Source organism: Calliopsis andreniformis, chromosome 6 (assembly GCF_051401765.1).
Source record: "Calliopsis andreniformis isolate RMS-2024a chromosome 6, iyCalAndr_principal, whole genome shotgun sequence".
Taxonomy (NCBI): domain Eukaryota; kingdom Metazoa; phylum Arthropoda; class Insecta; order Hymenoptera; family Andrenidae; genus Calliopsis; species Calliopsis andreniformis.
In genome coordinates, this window is record NC_135067.1 from 1,026,154 (window position 1) to 1,044,196 (window position 18,043).

An 18,043-nucleotide genomic window follows, 5' to 3' on the forward strand; every position below is an offset into this window, starting at 1 on the left:
AGATTCTTTTCTTCTGTTCTAATTTCGCTGCTTTTTACGACGGATTCAACATAAATAGAGTATAAGTCGAATCTTCGGTTCACTAATGAAAAGGAAGTTTACCAATGATCGTTGAGCATATGAAATTTTAAAAGGATTGCGTGTACTTAAAAATTATTGAAACTTATGAAACAGAGATTTAGGGTAGAATAAGTCAGCAGTGGAACTTGTTAATTCGTAAAATGTATTCCGATTTATTAAATTTCATGTATGCCTAAATATGAGCTCTTTACACGTTACGTTATATTATATATATACATATATATATTCAAATATGTATAATATATATATGTATATATATACTATTCATATAGAGTTTGATATCGAAGAACTTATTACATTCATTTAATCAGTAGTACGAATTTAAATTATAATACAATATGTAGATAATGCAACGTGGCTATAACTAGGCACATACATGTAACAGTGAATCGCAAATAAAAAAAATTGTGTTTCGATACTATTATAAAGACGATTTTTCATATATATAACTATATATACCTTTATATAATTATATATATATACATTTACATACAATAATAATAATAATAATATAATAATAATAATATTAATAATAATAATAATCACTATGATTTGTTTTATTTACAACATTGAAACTATTGTACTAACGAGTTTCTTCTTTCTCCTTCTTTACCTCTAAATATCATTACTTATCTCTTTGTAATAACAGAACGTTTTCGCCATTCATCATCAGAATGTTATCATACAGATTATAGTATAGGGCAACGAGAGAATTGTACAACGAATAATTAATATTTAAGCTGAAACTGGTGATAGCCACAAAAAGCAAATGTATTACCGCTCTTTCCTCCCCCTATCTTTCCTTCTCCAATTTGTTTTTCCTATCAACGATTTCAAAGAAGGTACAAGATCTCAAAGGAGATGTCCATACTTAAATTTATCTTACAAAAATATTTACAAGTTTCACAGGTTGCACCCCGATGGTGGGAACGTAATCTGTACACCCCTATTCAACGTTCACACCATCCAGAAGGGTACTATCTCAGAGTAACTTACACTAGTATACACGTTTATTATAAAATATTGGCTAAAGTATATAAAGGAATACCAAATGCCAAAAATATCCTTGTTTCTCCCTCTTTCTTTCCGTGTTCTTTCGTTTTTGTATAAGCTGTAGCCAAACGAACGCAATGTAAATCAGGAATTGATTGGAAAGTGTTCCTTACATGTCTGCATCATACTTTTTACCACCAATGAGATCCATCGTTATATACCCATCCAGGACTTCCGTAACATTGTTTCACGGTGGAAGTACATAAATACGTCGAGTCGATTTCATTCTTTTCTTGTTTTCTCATTTACGTCTTATCTTCTAATCACAGATCTCTAGACTCTTTGATATTAAACGCTTAAAAATTTCTGAATTAAAATGTCATTATCAGAACGGTATAACGGCCTTCGAAGCGCGCTAAAATTTCAATGATCATCGCTTATAGTGACAATTCTGGTTGTAACTGAAGGACCATTGAACTAAATACAGAAAACGATAAACAGATTGATTTACTAGCTTGCAAAGACTCTTCGAGGAACTATGGTTTTAATATCTACTTCGTTTGTCTGAGATAATGTTATCATCTCTTTACATTCAAAGTCTAAATTGTACAACCACTTTTATTAGAAAATATTTTTACTTTTGGCTGCTGTATTTCTCCGTTGTCTTAGTACCTCAAAGAGTTCTGCTCTGTTTTTTGTTTATATATTACAAATATATATATAGTCAAAATACACATCTTCCAATATTGTAAGAGTTATAAATTAATTTGTCGTTTTTGGCTTTGAACGTTTGATTCGACGATTGCTTGTACAATATTTGTTTTGTAATAAACTGTATTGTACTACTCACTTTGAAATCAAAAAGAAGTACTGGATAAACGCATAATACTTTTTGTAATGTCTATGCTTTGTTTGTACATATGCTGTGATCAAAGCGTAAACACTAGTAAATTTATTCGCTCACTGACAAATAGATACATTTAATGGCTCGTTTTAAGAAAATCATATATTTATGAATATTTGATTTCATAAGAATTGCATGCAATTCCATTAAAAAGTGTCTTTTTACATTTTTTGCAATTTCATCTAAATGGATTCAAGCTAAAAATTTGTATGTTTATATTTGAAGTTACGTCAGAAAATATAACGTCATATCACATTGCCAGTAATCGCGTTAGATTCGTGCGTGTCGATAAAATATTTAGATTCTAACATATACTTTAACTAAACATAAGTAGTGAATATATATATTCGTCTGTACACGTATATATTTACTGTAGTTTACGCTTTAATTGTAACATATGCACATTATCGCATAAATGTTCAGGTAACAATTGTCAAAACGCGAGATATTTTTATGGCCTTTAGATTATTTTTCAGCGTGCTTGAGAAAGTGTTCCATTCGATTCCAAAAAAAAAGGAATTCGTTGTGTGCTTCCATTTAAAATATATAAACCGTGAGCTTAAAATCTGTGAAAATATACAAGCGCCGACCAAGTTAATTCATAATTATATCAAGGAACGATCAAGAGGGTCTCGCATTAACTCTTGATAAAAAGTATAAACAATAGTTAATAAACGTCATTAATATATGTACACGATGAAATATACGAGAATTTCATATATATGTATACGAAACTTTGTACACTAACGTTTGAAATTACACCATATGCGTACACTGGGCGAATGTCCTGTATCGAATAAATCTATTCATTTACATTTTTCTTTTTTTCACTTGGTATAAAACTATTGAATCACCGGACTTCGAAAAAATGAAGAAGAAAAAAGAAAAATAGATATTGAAAAAGTAATAAATAACCGAACCGCGTGCACTGAGAATATTAGAAAACGACTTTGAGAAAATTTTGTAAAAGCAAGAAGCGATCAATCTACTGCATACATTTCTTTGAATTTTTTTTTATAAAAAATAGTCTATTAATAATTCTGCCTGGCGCTATAGTTATTGCAGTGTTACCACCCTTAACGCGTTTCGTTTGTTCTTTCTCTTAATACGATTTCTTTCTAACACCTTTCTTAAAGATTTTTTGTACTTGAATGAATGTTAAGTTTCAGGATTCGTGCGGATCATCAAACAAGACCATTTCCGGTATTATGTTTCAATATCGCAACTAATAATAATACAATGCGCTGAATCTATTGATTGTATTCGAACGATTATCAAAGAAAAGAAACGTAGGAAAAATTAAAAAAAGATAAAGAAAAATTAAAAAAAAAAAAAAAAAAAAAAATAGATTTTAGACAAAAAATCAACTTTACAAGGGTTTAGATCTTTACAGGGGACAATGTTTTTCCAGTCTAGGACCCTTGAAACTTCGTGCTGTACAATTTTTACCCTAAACAGGCCAGTGCTCTTTCATTGGTATTCGATGATCATCATCACGATGGAATTAAAGAAGCAATATTTTACAATCGAGCCGTTCTGACACAGGGAACAGATTTTAGTTTTTCCTTATGTCGTTCGTTGTTTCTATAACCATTATTCTTTAAATCCTAGTATTGTGTTCTATTGCAGTTCCTAGAACTGAAAAATGATTTATATGGAGTTAGTGAAACATTCCATACCCACAACCTTATCTGTCTTGAGGTAGTGACGACAAGATAAGAAGAATCTCTAATTTTTGGAAGGAGTAATAGAATAATTTCTCACTACTCGATCTCTATCTCAGAAAGGCTCAACCACAGTTCGAAAAAGAAACTCTGTCGCTGTGACTATTTGACTTAAGAACTTAATAATGATTATCAAATTCTGATCATGAAACTAAACGGAGAAGAGCGCAACACACACGCGCACACTCACATAAACAGCAGAATATCTTAGTTTCTTTCAATTTTCATTGCAATTCATTCTTATTTAAGATTAAATACATAGTTCTTATTATGCGTATATGCAAATGACATTTACAGAAAAATCAGATAATGCAAGTGTGCATTTTGTGTGTTATGTGTATACATATATAATATCTATATATATAGTCATGGAATTAATTCAAGCGAGTACATACCACAAGTACCACCTTGAATCAATACCAAGCTTATTACAGCTTCATCAAAATTGAACTAATGCTATTTATAAACACTTTTAGGGCACCGTTTCACCGATATATATGTATATATATAAAAGTGTACGTGGTAAGATACACTTCTGGCCGTTTAACTTAGATGCCAAATAGTTATCTAAAATGCTACGATTTTCCTTTTCTGATTTCTTCAAAATACTTAAACTATCACTTGTTAGGCCACGCGAATTCCATCGAATGCGTCTCCAAAACCATCAGAAGCATTTTTTGTGTCATAATCAACGCTACGCATAATGTGTCTTTAAAAGCGGAACAGTTAGCACCTGGTGACCACTAATCTCATCTTGTTTACGGTCAGCCTCATAAAAATCATCCTCTGAATAATCGAAATATTCATTAATGTAAATATGAAGGCCGTAAGACAGAAGAGATATAGTGAATTCCTTTTCGTTCCGTTCAGGGTACCTATCCATCCCTTGGTTTTCAGAGAGATCAACTTAAACATTAATCTAAAGAATTTAAACAAGTCACATGAGATCCCGACGGGTTCCCCGCGATTTCTGTAGCCTAGAAAACCTTTTAACAGCGCTACCTCTTATGCGGGTTAAGACCTTGGCGTCGGATGATTATAAAACTGCTTTTGTGATGTAGCGGAAGTGGGATATATTTGATTCCCAGGCGGCGGAGGCGTCACCGAAGAGTACTTGGAGATCGACACTGCACTGGTAGAAGGTGGAATAAACTGTGGAGGATATGGATTCGAACCTGGTGGAGCTTGAGAAGCTTGTGGAACCAAGAACTGCTGCGGCTGCTTCGTACCAGACATCTGTGGCGCTGCGTTAGCATAAATCGGTTGCGAGGCGTTCTGTGCTACCGTGAAATTTGGATACTGAACAGGACAAGGTTTAGTTTGGAATTGAGGGTAGTGTATAGATGCTGATCCAGGTGGAGGAATGTAGGGTTGAGGAGGTAACTGAGGTAACGGATAGCCTGGTGGAGTACTAGAAACTGAGGGATGAGGCGGAGAAGTTTTACGCGCTTTCAGTATTGCCTCTGCCGTTAGACCTGTAATTATTAAATAGTTCGTAAATACACCACATTACACAAATTAATTGTATGAAGTATACTAAAAAATAAGAACAATAGAAATTTTTACCGTGTTTGCGAGCTCTCTCCTCTTCATCATCGCTGAGGAACAATCCAAACTCTCGCTTTAATCTTTCTGTAAGATTCTCTCGTTGACGTTCAACTAAAGTTGGTGCAGCAGACCAACCAATTGTGCCTTCTTCGGCTCCTAATTATACGAAATAATTTTTTCAGACTTGGACTTACGTACACTAGATTGTAGTTTATTGTTTATTAAATTCATTGAATTAAACATACACTATGTTCAACTACAGGTGGGCGAAAATTTTGATGATGATTCTAGACGTTTAAATGAAGCGACAAATCACAAATAAAGAAGAGAGTTGAGGTTTTCACTTAAGTTTTCGTTCATCGACATACAGCTTTAAAACGTGTCCTTTTGGAAAACTGTTCCCGACGTTTCGTTAGTTTCCGTTAACGTTAGCATCCTCAGGGGGTCAAATGATACACTGATACTGGTATGTATCTAGTGATGTTCCAGTATTTATGTGTACCTGCTCATGTTACACATCATTGCGTACCAATCAAACGTGTTCTTTGATTAGTCAGCTGAGCAATTAAAAAACTGGGAAGAAGGAATTCCAGATTGGGTTTAGGTGTTATTTTGTATCCCTGTTGATATTATTAGGATGTTTCATTATCTTCAATGTTTCCCCGTATTTCTTAGGAAAATATCCTTTTGGCCTGGCAATTACCTTGGATTCGATACAAGAGAATCTTGTGTCCTGTTGCTATTTGATGTTCAGCAACAACTGATTATATACACCCCAATCTGGTGCATCGCTCGTGTTCCTTGAGTCGAGTGCTCACGCTCCTCTCAATTTCTTTGGGGGAAATGAGCGCCTGTTCGATCCTGACGTGAGTAGTAAATATGGTTGATTTTGTGTTTCTTTAGAATTCTACTAATACGGTCTATTGTGCCCTGTATGTATAGAAGGAAGATGGTCTTTAGATTATATTATCATTACTGTCTGATGTGGGTTGGTTTTTTTTTTGTTGGATTTTTGATTCTGTCAATAGTCCAGGCCCTTTGAGAATGCTAATTCCAATGTTAACAAAACGTTGGGAATACTTTTCCAAAAGGATACAGCTTACGCCCGAAAGCTACGACAGTGAAAACAAATAATGAAATTACATTTGAGCCTTTATGTATTAATTATAAGTGTTTGTAAAAAGCAGCGACTACCAGAGTCATTGATGTAAGACAGTTATGCGGTTTGTGCTGACAGTGGTGTCATTTAATTCGCCGAATTTTAGGCAGATTTTACCAATTTTTAGAAATTAATAATAAACAAACGAAGACAACTACAACTTCTTTATTCTTGATGTTTCTCCTTATTTTAATGTTAAGAATCAATAAATTAATATTTTCCTTAAAAGATTCCCCTACCTATAGCGACAAACTTTGCATATAGTACGATAGTACACTTTATGTTCAAATTTCAGTTTTTTAATCACTTTGTTGATTTTCTGACAACTTAAAAACATCAATTATTACCTTTCTTCTCCTCGTTATCTGCGTTGGTGAAAAATGGTAGTGTAGTTAAACCAGGCACATCAAGAGAGAGCGATATTTTGGAGCCTTCCTCGTCGGAACTGAGCGATGAAGTACCACTGCTCGCACTATCCGATCTGCCTCTTGCTGCTCCTTTATCTGTTGTGGACGTATCATTCGATGGTTCGGGCTCTGGTGGTGTTCCTGACGACTGCTGTTTGCGTTTCCGGTATTCTGATATGGATAACTGAAACAGTACGATAGTACTGAATCCACAAGAACCAAAACTAAGTAAAATAAATAAAATATAAGTTTTAACGAAAAAACTTTACATAAAACTATATTGTGGTTCTTTTGCTAACCTTTCGTTTAACTGGTGCGGCTGTTTCGGGTTTAAATGCTGGTGCAGGCATGTTGTTAGGGACAACAGTTCTGGGATCTTTTAGTCGTTTGATTTCTTTGGGCGGAACTTCTTCCTCTTTCATCTGAACCTCTTCAGTATGAACCTCTGGAGAAGCAGTTTTAATAGGTTCTTGAACATCTATGTTCTGTGCTGTTGTCTCTGATTTTGGGTCTGTATATGGAATACTGCTTTCATCTATAGTTTCTACTTTTTCTTCTTCAGGTGTTAAATCATCTAACTTAGCTTCCAAAAGTTCCCTTAAAGCTGTTGAAAGCATGGATTTTTGTTCCCCATTTTTGGTGCCATCTACGGACTCAATGTCAATAGTAGACTCAATTATGGCTGCTTCGAAGTTCAATTGACTCTTGGAAGAATTCGTGCCCTCTGTCTTTTTACGGATACGTTCGCTCAATGGTGGAATGGAATGAAATATCTTTGGTGGTTCCGCGATTGATTCTGTATCCATGTTGGAGGATGCAGACTCGAATATAGATTCTTCTGATGAAATTACGAACGCGGACGGTTGTTCTGTTTTCTGAGATTCTTGGCTCTGTTCAGTTTCCTTAATATTATGTTCAACAATGTCATCTTGTTCTGGTTTACTTTCAAATTCTTTGAACAACCTCTCCTCGTGATTTATGTTAAAGGATTTAAACAATGGTTCATACTTAATATCGTCCATTTCTTTGTCTTCAGATTCTGAATCCTCTTTAGAACTTTCCATCAAGCCTTCTATGCCATCCATGCTTTTATCTTTCTCTGAACTAGTGTCAATTTTTTCTTTGTAATCATTTCCATCATCTCCTGTAATTTTTTTCATCTGCGCTTCGACATCAAATTCATCAATGGAGGTATTGTCATCGGACTTCGCTTCACATTTGTTGTTTTCAGACTTTCCTTCATCGTCTGATTTGTCATTTTCCATTTCAGCAATACTACCTCCAAACTCGAGTCTCATTTCATCCACCCGCTGTTTTAGGATCGCGTCAGATTCCATAACAGCAATTGGGGAACTCAGATCCTCCATTTCGGTGTCTCCTTCATTCTGATCGACGATCTCGACTGTACCTTTTTCAATTTCTAATTGCTCTTCTTCTTTTTTCACACTATTCTTTATTTTTCCTTTTTGATAATCGACTATTTCACAGTTGATGGATCGTAAATCATCCTTGATAAAAGATTTTGAGTCCATATGAATAGACGTGTGATGACATTCCACTTCATCCTTCACTTCTTCTTTAACCTTGATATTCTCTTCTTTTAGCATTAAAATATTCATCTGCGTCACTTCCATAGGCTCTTCACTTTTTTCTGCCTTAACGTGTAAATTTTGAGGAATATCAATAGAAAGCTTTTGACATGTGGAGTCATTCGAGTTTATATGTTTGTCGGAATTATCCTCTTGTTTTACAGATTCTGCCTCCGAATGTCGTTCGTCATTATGTTCTATTAATGGTGACTGTAAGTGTTCCATGTAATCATCCTGAAACAATACATAGAATTAAAAAGCAAAATTTTTATAAAAAGTAATTCAAAATATAAAGAGAAAAAGACATACCTCAGCTGGACATAGGGATCTATTGTTGGAAGTTTCAGGAATCAACATAGTTGGCGTTGTAGGTGGAGTGTAATTGTCTGACGACAAGCTTTCTCTGGCTATTCTTCTCTTCTTAGGTGGTGCCACCATTTCACTGGCTGGTGGACTTTCAGGCCTACTGTTTGGCGAATCACATTCCTCTGAAATCGCTTGTCTTAGCCACCTTTTCTTTGCAGAGCCAGTTGACACAGGGCATAGAGAGTTGCCAGCTACTGCTTGTTTGCGTTGAGGCGGTGAATCACATATCCCAGACACGGAGTTGGCTGCTTGAACCAAAGTAGCCAGACTCTTTGCCGCGTAGCTTTGCGACAAAAATTCTGCAGATGAATCGTTCGGCAGGGAAAAGTCTGAGGACTTGCAGAGTGGATTCATTGCATTTGATAAAGGTGCCGATGGTAAGGCTGGTAAGGGAGACACTTGAGGTACGTTAGCTTGGGGTGGATCAGGTGATTCCTTCAACCATTCATTCATTAAGACTTTTTTGGTTTTGGGGAATTTGAAACCAGGTGCTAGAGGACCAACAGCTGCTGCAACTAGTAAACAAGCTGATGATAAAGGAGTAGATGGAGTAGAACTCTGAGAACTACTACTAGCTCCACTATCACAAGTCGGACTCTTCACTGGTGTTGGTTGTTGTAAAGGTGGCGAACTAGGACCTGGCGCATTAGAATTGGCTAAAGCTAAAAGTAAGCCCGCAGCCGTTGAAATTCCTTGATGGCCAGATCCTGTGTTCCCATTCTCATTGGTGTTTTTGGCTGGAGTGTGTAGATGAGAAGAGTAAGGCGCGTCGCGATTTTGGGAGTGATTTTGACTTAGCAGCGGTGGTGACTGCATTGAATTGCTCTCTTCTCCAGAAGACATATCAGAATCTGCGGAATTTAACCTTGTTCTTCGACTACTGCTTTGTGACTGAGATGTACTAATAGTTCTAGATCGACCTTTTTTCCTCTTTCGCCTTAAAGGCCTATCAGAATTCTGTTGCTTATGTTTGGATTGTATCGCAATGTGACTGTCCTCGTTGTCGCTGTGTGTACCTCCAGATTCTTTCCTCTGTGCATTCCGTGCCTGAACCTCCTGTTTTCTCTGTTCCGCCTTCTCGAGTCTTTCGAAGGCTTTCATGATAGCTTCCATCTTCCTCTCTTCTCTAGTCATCTTCTTCTTATCTTTCTTAGACTCTGATGCGGTGGGTTGACTTAAACCAGGTGACGTTTGTGGCTGTTGAACTGTCGTTGCAGGTGGTGTTTCTTCTTTGGGTACCTGGCGAGTTGTAGTTGCAACGGTATTTGTAACTGCTTTTTTAGGTGGTGCTGATGATACTGTTGATACTGTTGTTGGTGTTGGTGGAGTAGATTGAGCAACAGTTGTACTGGGAGCCACCGTCGAGGAATCACTGTCTTCGCAGACTGTATTTCGTCTACCCCTCCGTCTCCTTTCACGGCCACTGTGTATAGAAAGAAATATATTTTGCATCAGATTTTAATATCAATAGTAGTATTAGGTCGTTCATTAAGTTCTGCGGATTACTCATAGATGATACTGGTGTACACCATGCTTATAATTTATAACGATTGTCGATTGTTTCTCATAGATCCTATTGTAAAAAAACGTTCTCAGTCTTTTAGTGAGAAATGTTCGATTATTTCAATTGTAAACGATAGCTGGAAAGGAATATGTCTGAGATTGCATACTATTGGCTCTTAATTCGGAAATAATGGTGGTAGGAACAACACGAGTTATTGTAGAGGCTTATAGAGAGGGCACTATATCTGCAAAAACATGCTAAAAGGTGGTTTAAATGATTCAGGAGAGGAAATTTTTGTTTAAGCAGCAAAAACGTAATAAAAGGTTAACAGAAATGAAAACAGATATTTTGTTATTGTTGTTAAAAAAGATTCCACTCAATTGCCCAGTGAATTTGTAAAGCAGCTTCGAATAGGCAAAGTTATAATGTGGGATCGGTTAAAACAATTAGTAAAAATATAAAATTAAGAAGAGTGGACTCCGTACATTTTGACTGAAAGTGCAATTTTGAATCGATATAGGATTTATGTTCCTTCCTGATTTTTAAATTAGGATAAGTAATTCACCTTTTAATTACTATTCGTTTTAATTAATGAAACAGTCTTGGAGAGCAATTATTTTGAAAATTTGATAAAGTGAAAAACTGAGTGGTCGCATGCTTAGAATCTAAACCTTCCAAATTCTACAGATGTGAAGTCTAGCGTTTAGAGAAGTGGAAGAAGGCACTAGAAGCGGACGGCAAATAATTTAATTTAAAAAAAAAATACCTGTGACCGTATTAGTTTTATATAAACTTTAAGATAAATTCCACAGAATTCAATGAATGACCTAATATATTCTACAATACTCACTCAGCATTTTCGGCTAGCGTTCCATTACTTCCTCTTCTATTTAGTTGATTCATAGACGCTATCTGACACTCTCTTGGATTATTACACGCGCAGACAATAGGCATTACGGGTCCGTTTGGATTAGGTGACAACAGTAGATCATGCTGCTCGTGCCTAATAGTAATTTCCGCGTTCTTCTCGATTGCGGTAGTGGTTACAATGTACAAATGCAATGTTCCTTTTTCTATACAGTGCTTTACTTCCGCATTAGGCTTACAACTTCGCCTCACAAATCTAGCATCATTCCCATACGTTCTGGTATCTACACAGACTTCTGTGCCATCACGTGGCAATCGGTAAAAGAAAACGAAAGGACCTGGCCTTTGTGTGTGTTGCCTTCCTTGAGGATGCGACGGTCGATGTTGTGTACTTAGCATGTACTTTCCTCTTAACTCGACAACTGGCGTGTTAGGTGGAAGGTACATCGATGCTACTAGAAACTACAATAAAAATAGGATGATATCATTCTGCTTCTTTATCATTACATATTCATGCTGTAAATATGTATACTTACCCTAACATTATTACTGTGTACATTGAGCCTGCACTTTCCAGTAGCCATCACATTCATATTACTCTGTCTGAGATCACTATGCGTTCCATTGACCTTGATAGAAGATATCCTAGCTCTCAATTCTGGACTATAATGATTTGTCACAGCTTCTTCATATCTTTCAATCCACTGCCTGAGTGGTGCTACATTTGAGGCCCATGTATCTTGCGAGTCTTCTTCTTTATCTTCGAGGCTCATTCGGCGTTTCGCTTTACGTTTACCTGGGCCTCTTTTCGTTGCTTCTTTTTTACGCACCGCACTGGATTGTCTTGGATGAGAATCTCTCCTCTGCCGTTTCGCGACGTTATTATTATTGTTATTATTATTATTGTTCAGGCGTCTTACTTGCGGTGGCGGGTCTGATTTTCGTAATGGAATTTGCTGTTGTTGCTGTTGCTGCTGTTGTTGTTGCAGCGTTCGTTTCTTTGTAACAGCGTTCACTCCAACATCTGTATCTGCTGAACTAGTTGATGATGTATCAGATGAAGTATCTGAATTTAACAATTCTTCACGTTTTCGCATCTGCAAAGCACGTGCCCTTTGTCTATCAACACGTCGTGGTCGGCATATCTCGCAAAGATATTCATCAGGAATGTTAGAACGATCTATGCCCATACAATCGACGTGTTGCCAAACCCTGAAATTAAATATAACAGTTTATTCATAGATCAGATACTAAAAAACGTTTGTTGTGAATTAACAATACTATGAATACATACAAACAACGGTCACAGCAAATCATGTACCCATCATCATGTTCAAAGTCACTGAAAGGAAGATATGTTTATTGTAAAAACACTCATGTAAAATTTAAAAATTGAACTGGTAATAATCATATTAAATATTTACCATATACATCTAGTAACACTATCTTCATCATCTCCCTCTCCTTCGGGAGCAGTCTCGGTCTCTTCTCCTTCTGGTTCAGCTTCTCTGCCTGGTTCACTACTGATCGCACTTGCTGCATCGTCCTCCACATTAGTACCAGTTATTACTGCAATAAGTAATAATTTTTCAGTAAAACACACTATACATATTACAAATCAAATTTATTTTTCACTTCAATGTCACAATTTTCGTTTACCTTGTCCATAAATATAAGGATGTTGAGAAGGTACAGCTGAACTTCCAGCTCCATTAATAGACTGTTGCTTTGAATGCGCTGGTGGAGATGGAGGTGGAGGTGTTCTCGGTGGTGGCGCACCATAATTATGATCTTGTAGAACAAACTGAAGACACTGTAATAACGAAGTACACAAATTAAAATCAGGAAGAAAATATATAATGATAAATTATATGTATAAGAATACCAAGAATTATGATACAATCCGAACAAATACATTATACTCTTGTACCATAAAATTCTACAAAATTTGTATATTGGCAATGTCTGATAACGTATATGTTATACTCTACAAATATATGTTACCTCGTAAGGAGGGGGTATTCTTCTAACTGGAGATTTAGGAGCAGCCTGTTGATGTTCATCTTCTTTAGGTAAGCGTGGTAACTCCGACTCATTTCTAAAAATAGTAAATTTGCATTTTTCAAATATTAACAAACTTTGATACAATACAATAATTTTTTTTAAATTAAAGACAACGTCATCACAAGGTAATACCATTCTTATCCAACTATTTTTTGTTCGACTTTCAGTTTCATTTTTTAGTTCGGAATACCGAATAATTAAATACCAACATAGTACGACAATAAGAACATCATGGAAACATAAGCTACTATAACTATGTATGTTTTATAGTCAGGCGATGAAATAACTAAAGAAAAAGTAATGCTATGTATAAACAATACTAACTTGTTTTCGACATCCTTACGAGGCTCTGTACTAGTCACCGGTAGTAACGTCTTTATTTGACCAGGCTGTTGCCTGATTTGTTGGGGAAACTGGGACGATGTCATGATTAATTGTTTTTGTTGTATCGTTTGTTGTTGTTGTATCTTAATCGGCTGAGCTTTATGCATCAGCATATTAGGAGTAACAGTTTGTTGTGGTAACAATGTTTTGATGCTTGCTTTTTGTGTGACTGCAGTTGTCGGTCCTTGACTTTTCACCGCAGTCACGTTTGTATTTAAAGAGGTTTTTATACCGGTCACTTTCTGCGTGTGATTTCTTTGCGCAGATTTTTGTGGGGGAATCGTTTTTACACATCCCGGCTGTTTCTGCGTATTCTGAGGTCCTATAACGTTCTGTTGCTGCTGTATTATTTTAACAGGTTGCGAGTTAGTATTCCTATGTAGTGTTTGCTGTACTGTATTTTGTGAATTTTGAGTTTTCGCAGTGTTAGGCACTTTCTGAGAAACGTTTTTCAGATTTCCCTGCTGCAAACCCTGCACTTGATTCTTCGCCACTCCCACTCTCATTACCATTTGCTGTTGCTGGACTTTCGAGTTAACCACCTGAGTACGTTGGCTATTTGGTACAGTGGCAATAGCTGTAACTTTTTGATGGACATTGGTAATACTGTGACTTCTTTGTGTTTGTTGATTTAAATTCGATTGCTGCTGCTGCTGTTTATTAGTAATTTGTTGTTGCGGTTGGGATTGCGGGGTTTGTTGAAGCAACTGTTGCTGTAATTGAGGTGAATTTTGGACGTGTACTTGCTGAATTTGAGATTGCTGTACCACCGCTTGTTGCTTGCTTACCGCAAGTAGATTAGGATTCTGCTGCATTTTCGTGATATTTGGAACGCTATTACTCTTACAGACATTTGTTAACGATTGTATTCTAGTCGAATTGACTGCAGCTACTGTCTGAGACTTTTGCAAAGTTGCCTGAGGCTGAGACCGTTGATGTTGCAACGACTGAACTTGCTGTTGCACGTGCTTTTGTACCTGTGTCGATTGCTGTGTTTGCGGTTGTACTAGCACTTGAGCCTTCTGTATACCAGCTACAGAATTATTGCTAGGTTTCTGAACGTTGTTTACTGTAGTCGTAGATTGTTGCTGCCTGGGACCAGTCATAGTCTTCTGTGGCTGTTGACTCTGCAACTTCTGCAGTCCTTGTTGCGTATTACCAGTAATCTGTTGGTGTTGCGCTTTATGATTTGGATGATTACTCAGCATCTGCGATGATACCTTCTGATTATTGTATACCTGTGCTGCTTTCTGCGTAGTCGCAGTATTTGCTTGTGCTTTCTGAAGTGTCGGATTAGTCCCCTGTTGGGTTCTTTGAACGTTGGCATTATTCGTCATCTGATTAATACCGAATTGCGTTGTTTGAGCGGTGGAAGTGGATACCTGACTTTTTTGCACGGTTTGTATCCGGGGTACAGAGTTTCTCTGAACGGTGACACCTTGACTGACGTTTGTAACTGTTTTTACCTTCTGCAAATTTACAGTTTGACCCTGCCCTACAAGATTCTGCGTCTTCACGTGTATCCTTTGGATATTGGGCATCGAGGTGGCGCTACTGACAGCCTTTTGCTGCGAAGATACTTGCTGAACTCTTTGTTGCAGGTTAGACACAGGGGTTCCTCCCTGTTGCTGTTGCTTGTTCTCGCAAGTGGCCATCTGACTTCTGGCCTGCTGTTTGCTCTGCGTTGACGTAGCATGCTGCAAAGGATATATATGTGCCACTCCATTGCCAGCAGATTGTGAGGACTGAGAATTTACCGGTACATGGGTCACATGAGGGGAAGCGTTTAAGGTCACCGGTACAGGCTGCGATTGATGGCTCGAAGATGACAATTTCTGTGAAATAACACGAGTAGTCAGCACCTGTGTGGTATTCGTTTGGGAACCAGCGATCCTCTGCACCTCTCTGGCAGTCTTAGCCACTGGATAGTTAACGCTGATCGATTTCACGGTAGAAAAAGAGATGACTTGACCGGTTGGAATTTCCGACGTGTTGTCTAGACACTGAAGAATTTGTGATTTGTCAGGATCTCTGTTCCCAGCTACCACTAAGTTGGAAGTCTCCTGATTTAGTAACACCGATGACGACTGGCTACCGTTCTTCTTCTCTAAAGGTGTCTCTACTGTGCCCAACTGCAAAACGAAGCTCATGGTGGTTTCAGCACTTTGCGAAAGCCCGTCAACGCATTTCGGCGCGGCGATAGTGGCATCGTTGCTGTCGTTAGCATCAGCACGCTCGGCTGGGGATACCGGGGGAGGTGGGCCAGGCCCTGGGGACAGTTGCTCCCCACCCCCACCTGTTCCACCCCCCGATAACTTGATCACCGACGGGGTCGACGTTTTGGAGGCCTTTCGATCACGGCAATTGGAAACTCGAGCGAGTTAGGATCGAATGGCTATCCTCGCCCGGCAGTTTGATGAGGTGGTACTGCGCTCTTCGATTCCGCTATTTGAGGATCCTGAACCATAGGCTGCAATATTTAAAAAATCAGATTAATTAAGCATCTTTTCACTTAGCATTCCAATTTAATATATTTACGTAAATACATATTTATATACTTCCCTATATACAATGACGTGCGAACTTTTTGACAATTTCGCAATTTAAATATTAGGAAGATATATCATGATATCTCATACTTTCCTACGCCACTGCTTATATTACTAGTGCATATACATATACAGACTGTTCCAGAACTGAACGTACAACCGAAAAGCTGGCAATTCTACATGAAAAGAATAAATCAAAAATATAGAATAAAATTTTTCAAAAAAATTGACTTGGAGACATCTTGGGCAACTTCGATGTATGTAAACTGAGCTAAAATTCAAAGTCAGTTTTCCCAAAAAGGGAACATGATTTCAAAAAATTTGTTTCTATATTTTCCTACTTATTTTTTCATGTGGAGTCACTACTTTTCCGCTTGTATTACCAGTTCTAAGACACTTTGTACAGTGATTCGAAACTAATACCTCCTATAAATCAGATGCTTTAAAACTTTCGTAAAATGTTTCAGTTATCAAATTTTCAAATGTTTATTAGTCTAACTTATCTAATCTATTATCTACAAGATATTTTTTACCATCTTATTTATACATATGTTATCTACTATATTCCTTTCAACTTTATAATAAATAGTCCATGTACATTACAGAATATTCGGCTCAAAAACAAATAAATAAAGCAAGTGAAAAATTTTGCTAAACAGTAAGAACAATTGTCCATTACTTTTAAGTTAGTAGGTATGTAGGTATAGTATTAAAAAATTTTTTGTTAACTTGACGTATTCTTAAGATTTGCAATCATCGTCTTTATCGCAAGATTTTTCACGAATACTTTATAAACAAATTTACAGGATAATTTATCTTTTAAAGTCTAGCGGTTTATATGTTGCCAATCTAAATGTTCTGCAAAAGTCATTAATTATTCTGGAGTGTCTGACATGGCGTTACAATAATCGAGGATATCGATTCTAAATACTCATTTCCTTTAAATGTTTTGAGAATTGAGTGATTGTTTAACAATGAACATATCTAGTGATATTGGAACTTAACCATTTCACTATTCTTGTTCAAAAGATTATGGAAGAAAGTAACAGAGAAATGATAAATGGAATATACAAGGTGAGACTCGTAACTATGAAAAAATGAAATGAAATGAAAAATGAAAAAATTTTAAACAAAAGTTGCTTCTCTTGATACCAAACAACTTTCGCTTGAAAAATTTTGTCAACAGATAGTTTACAATAAAATTTAGGCGATTCAGTTACAAAACTCATCCTGTTTTATGTAATATTTGAAATTTTCAATTGATAATATTCTGATGGAGAATCGGTATGGCGAAAGGAAGAAGCTTCAACAATATCTCCAATACAAAATTACTGCAAACTTGTTCGACAATATCGATTCAGTTGAAGGAAAGATTAAGTTACATATCAACATATTGCCAGTTCAATTAGTATTATTCATGAATTCTTTTTCCAAGTACTTAAAAGAGAGTTAAAAGTCTAACACTTAGATTTAAAAGCAGGAATAAAGAATACGAAGGTTTACTCCTTAAGTATTTAATTTGTCAATGAGCGAAATGTTATAAAGCATGTGGGACAATTTCATAGAATCGATAATAGCTGCGATACTTTCTCGACATCGGACAAAAATTTTATTGTTAGTAATATTTTTTCATAATAAGCTAAAAACTAGTTAGAATAAAATTTTCGGTAACTTTAACCTCATTTGAGATATGGTACTACATATTTCTCCTCGTCCTCGACCACATTTCTGGAAAATTTAATAGTATCGATACCTCATACACTGAAGCCATCGTATCAAATTTCATGGCATTCTAATAACTCAATCCAGGAATATGAAGCAAAATAAACATTTTCATACATACATATGCAATACACATCCATTCATTGTTTTTTTTTTTTTTTTTTTTTTTTTTGTATTTTGAG

At 36.4% G+C, this 18,043-nt stretch overlaps 1 protein-coding gene across 1 annotated transcript; it reads right to left on the reverse strand.

Annotated features, from left to right (window-relative positions):
* Nucleotides 1–273: 273 nt before the first annotated feature.
* On the reverse strand, nt 274–15,852 carry Upset (SET domain-containing protein upSET). The gene is made up of 12 exons (XM_076380080.1): nt 13,531–15,852; nt 13,147–13,240; nt 12,802–12,955; nt 12,567–12,711; nt 12,437–12,484; nt 11,679–12,354; nt 11,126–11,604; nt 8,715–10,194; nt 7,116–8,639; nt 6,757–7,000; nt 5,269–5,406; nt 274–5,177 (listed from the first exon to the last, which is right to left on the reverse strand). The coding sequence occupies exons 1-12, from the start codon at nt 15,738–15,740 to the stop codon at nt 4,717–4,719; spliced, it is 7,653 nt and encodes a 2,550-aa protein (XP_076236195.1). The 5' UTR covers nt 15,741–15,852; the 3' UTR covers nt 274–4,716.
* Nucleotides 15,853–18,043: the final 2,191 nt, after the last annotated feature.

Coding starts and splice junctions, on each gene's coding strand:
- Upset (XM_076380080.1), bottom strand. CDS start 15,740: ATGAGCTTCGTTTTGCAGTTGGGCACAGTAGAGACACCTTTAGAGAAG. Junction 12,485..12,566: donor AGTGTTACTAGATGTATATG/GTAAATATTTAA, acceptor TCTTCCTTTCAG/TGACTTTGAACATGATGATG. Junction 5,407..6,756: donor AGATAACGAGGAGAAGAAAG/GTAATAATTGAT, acceptor TCGTATAATTAG/GAGCCGAAGAAGGCACAATT.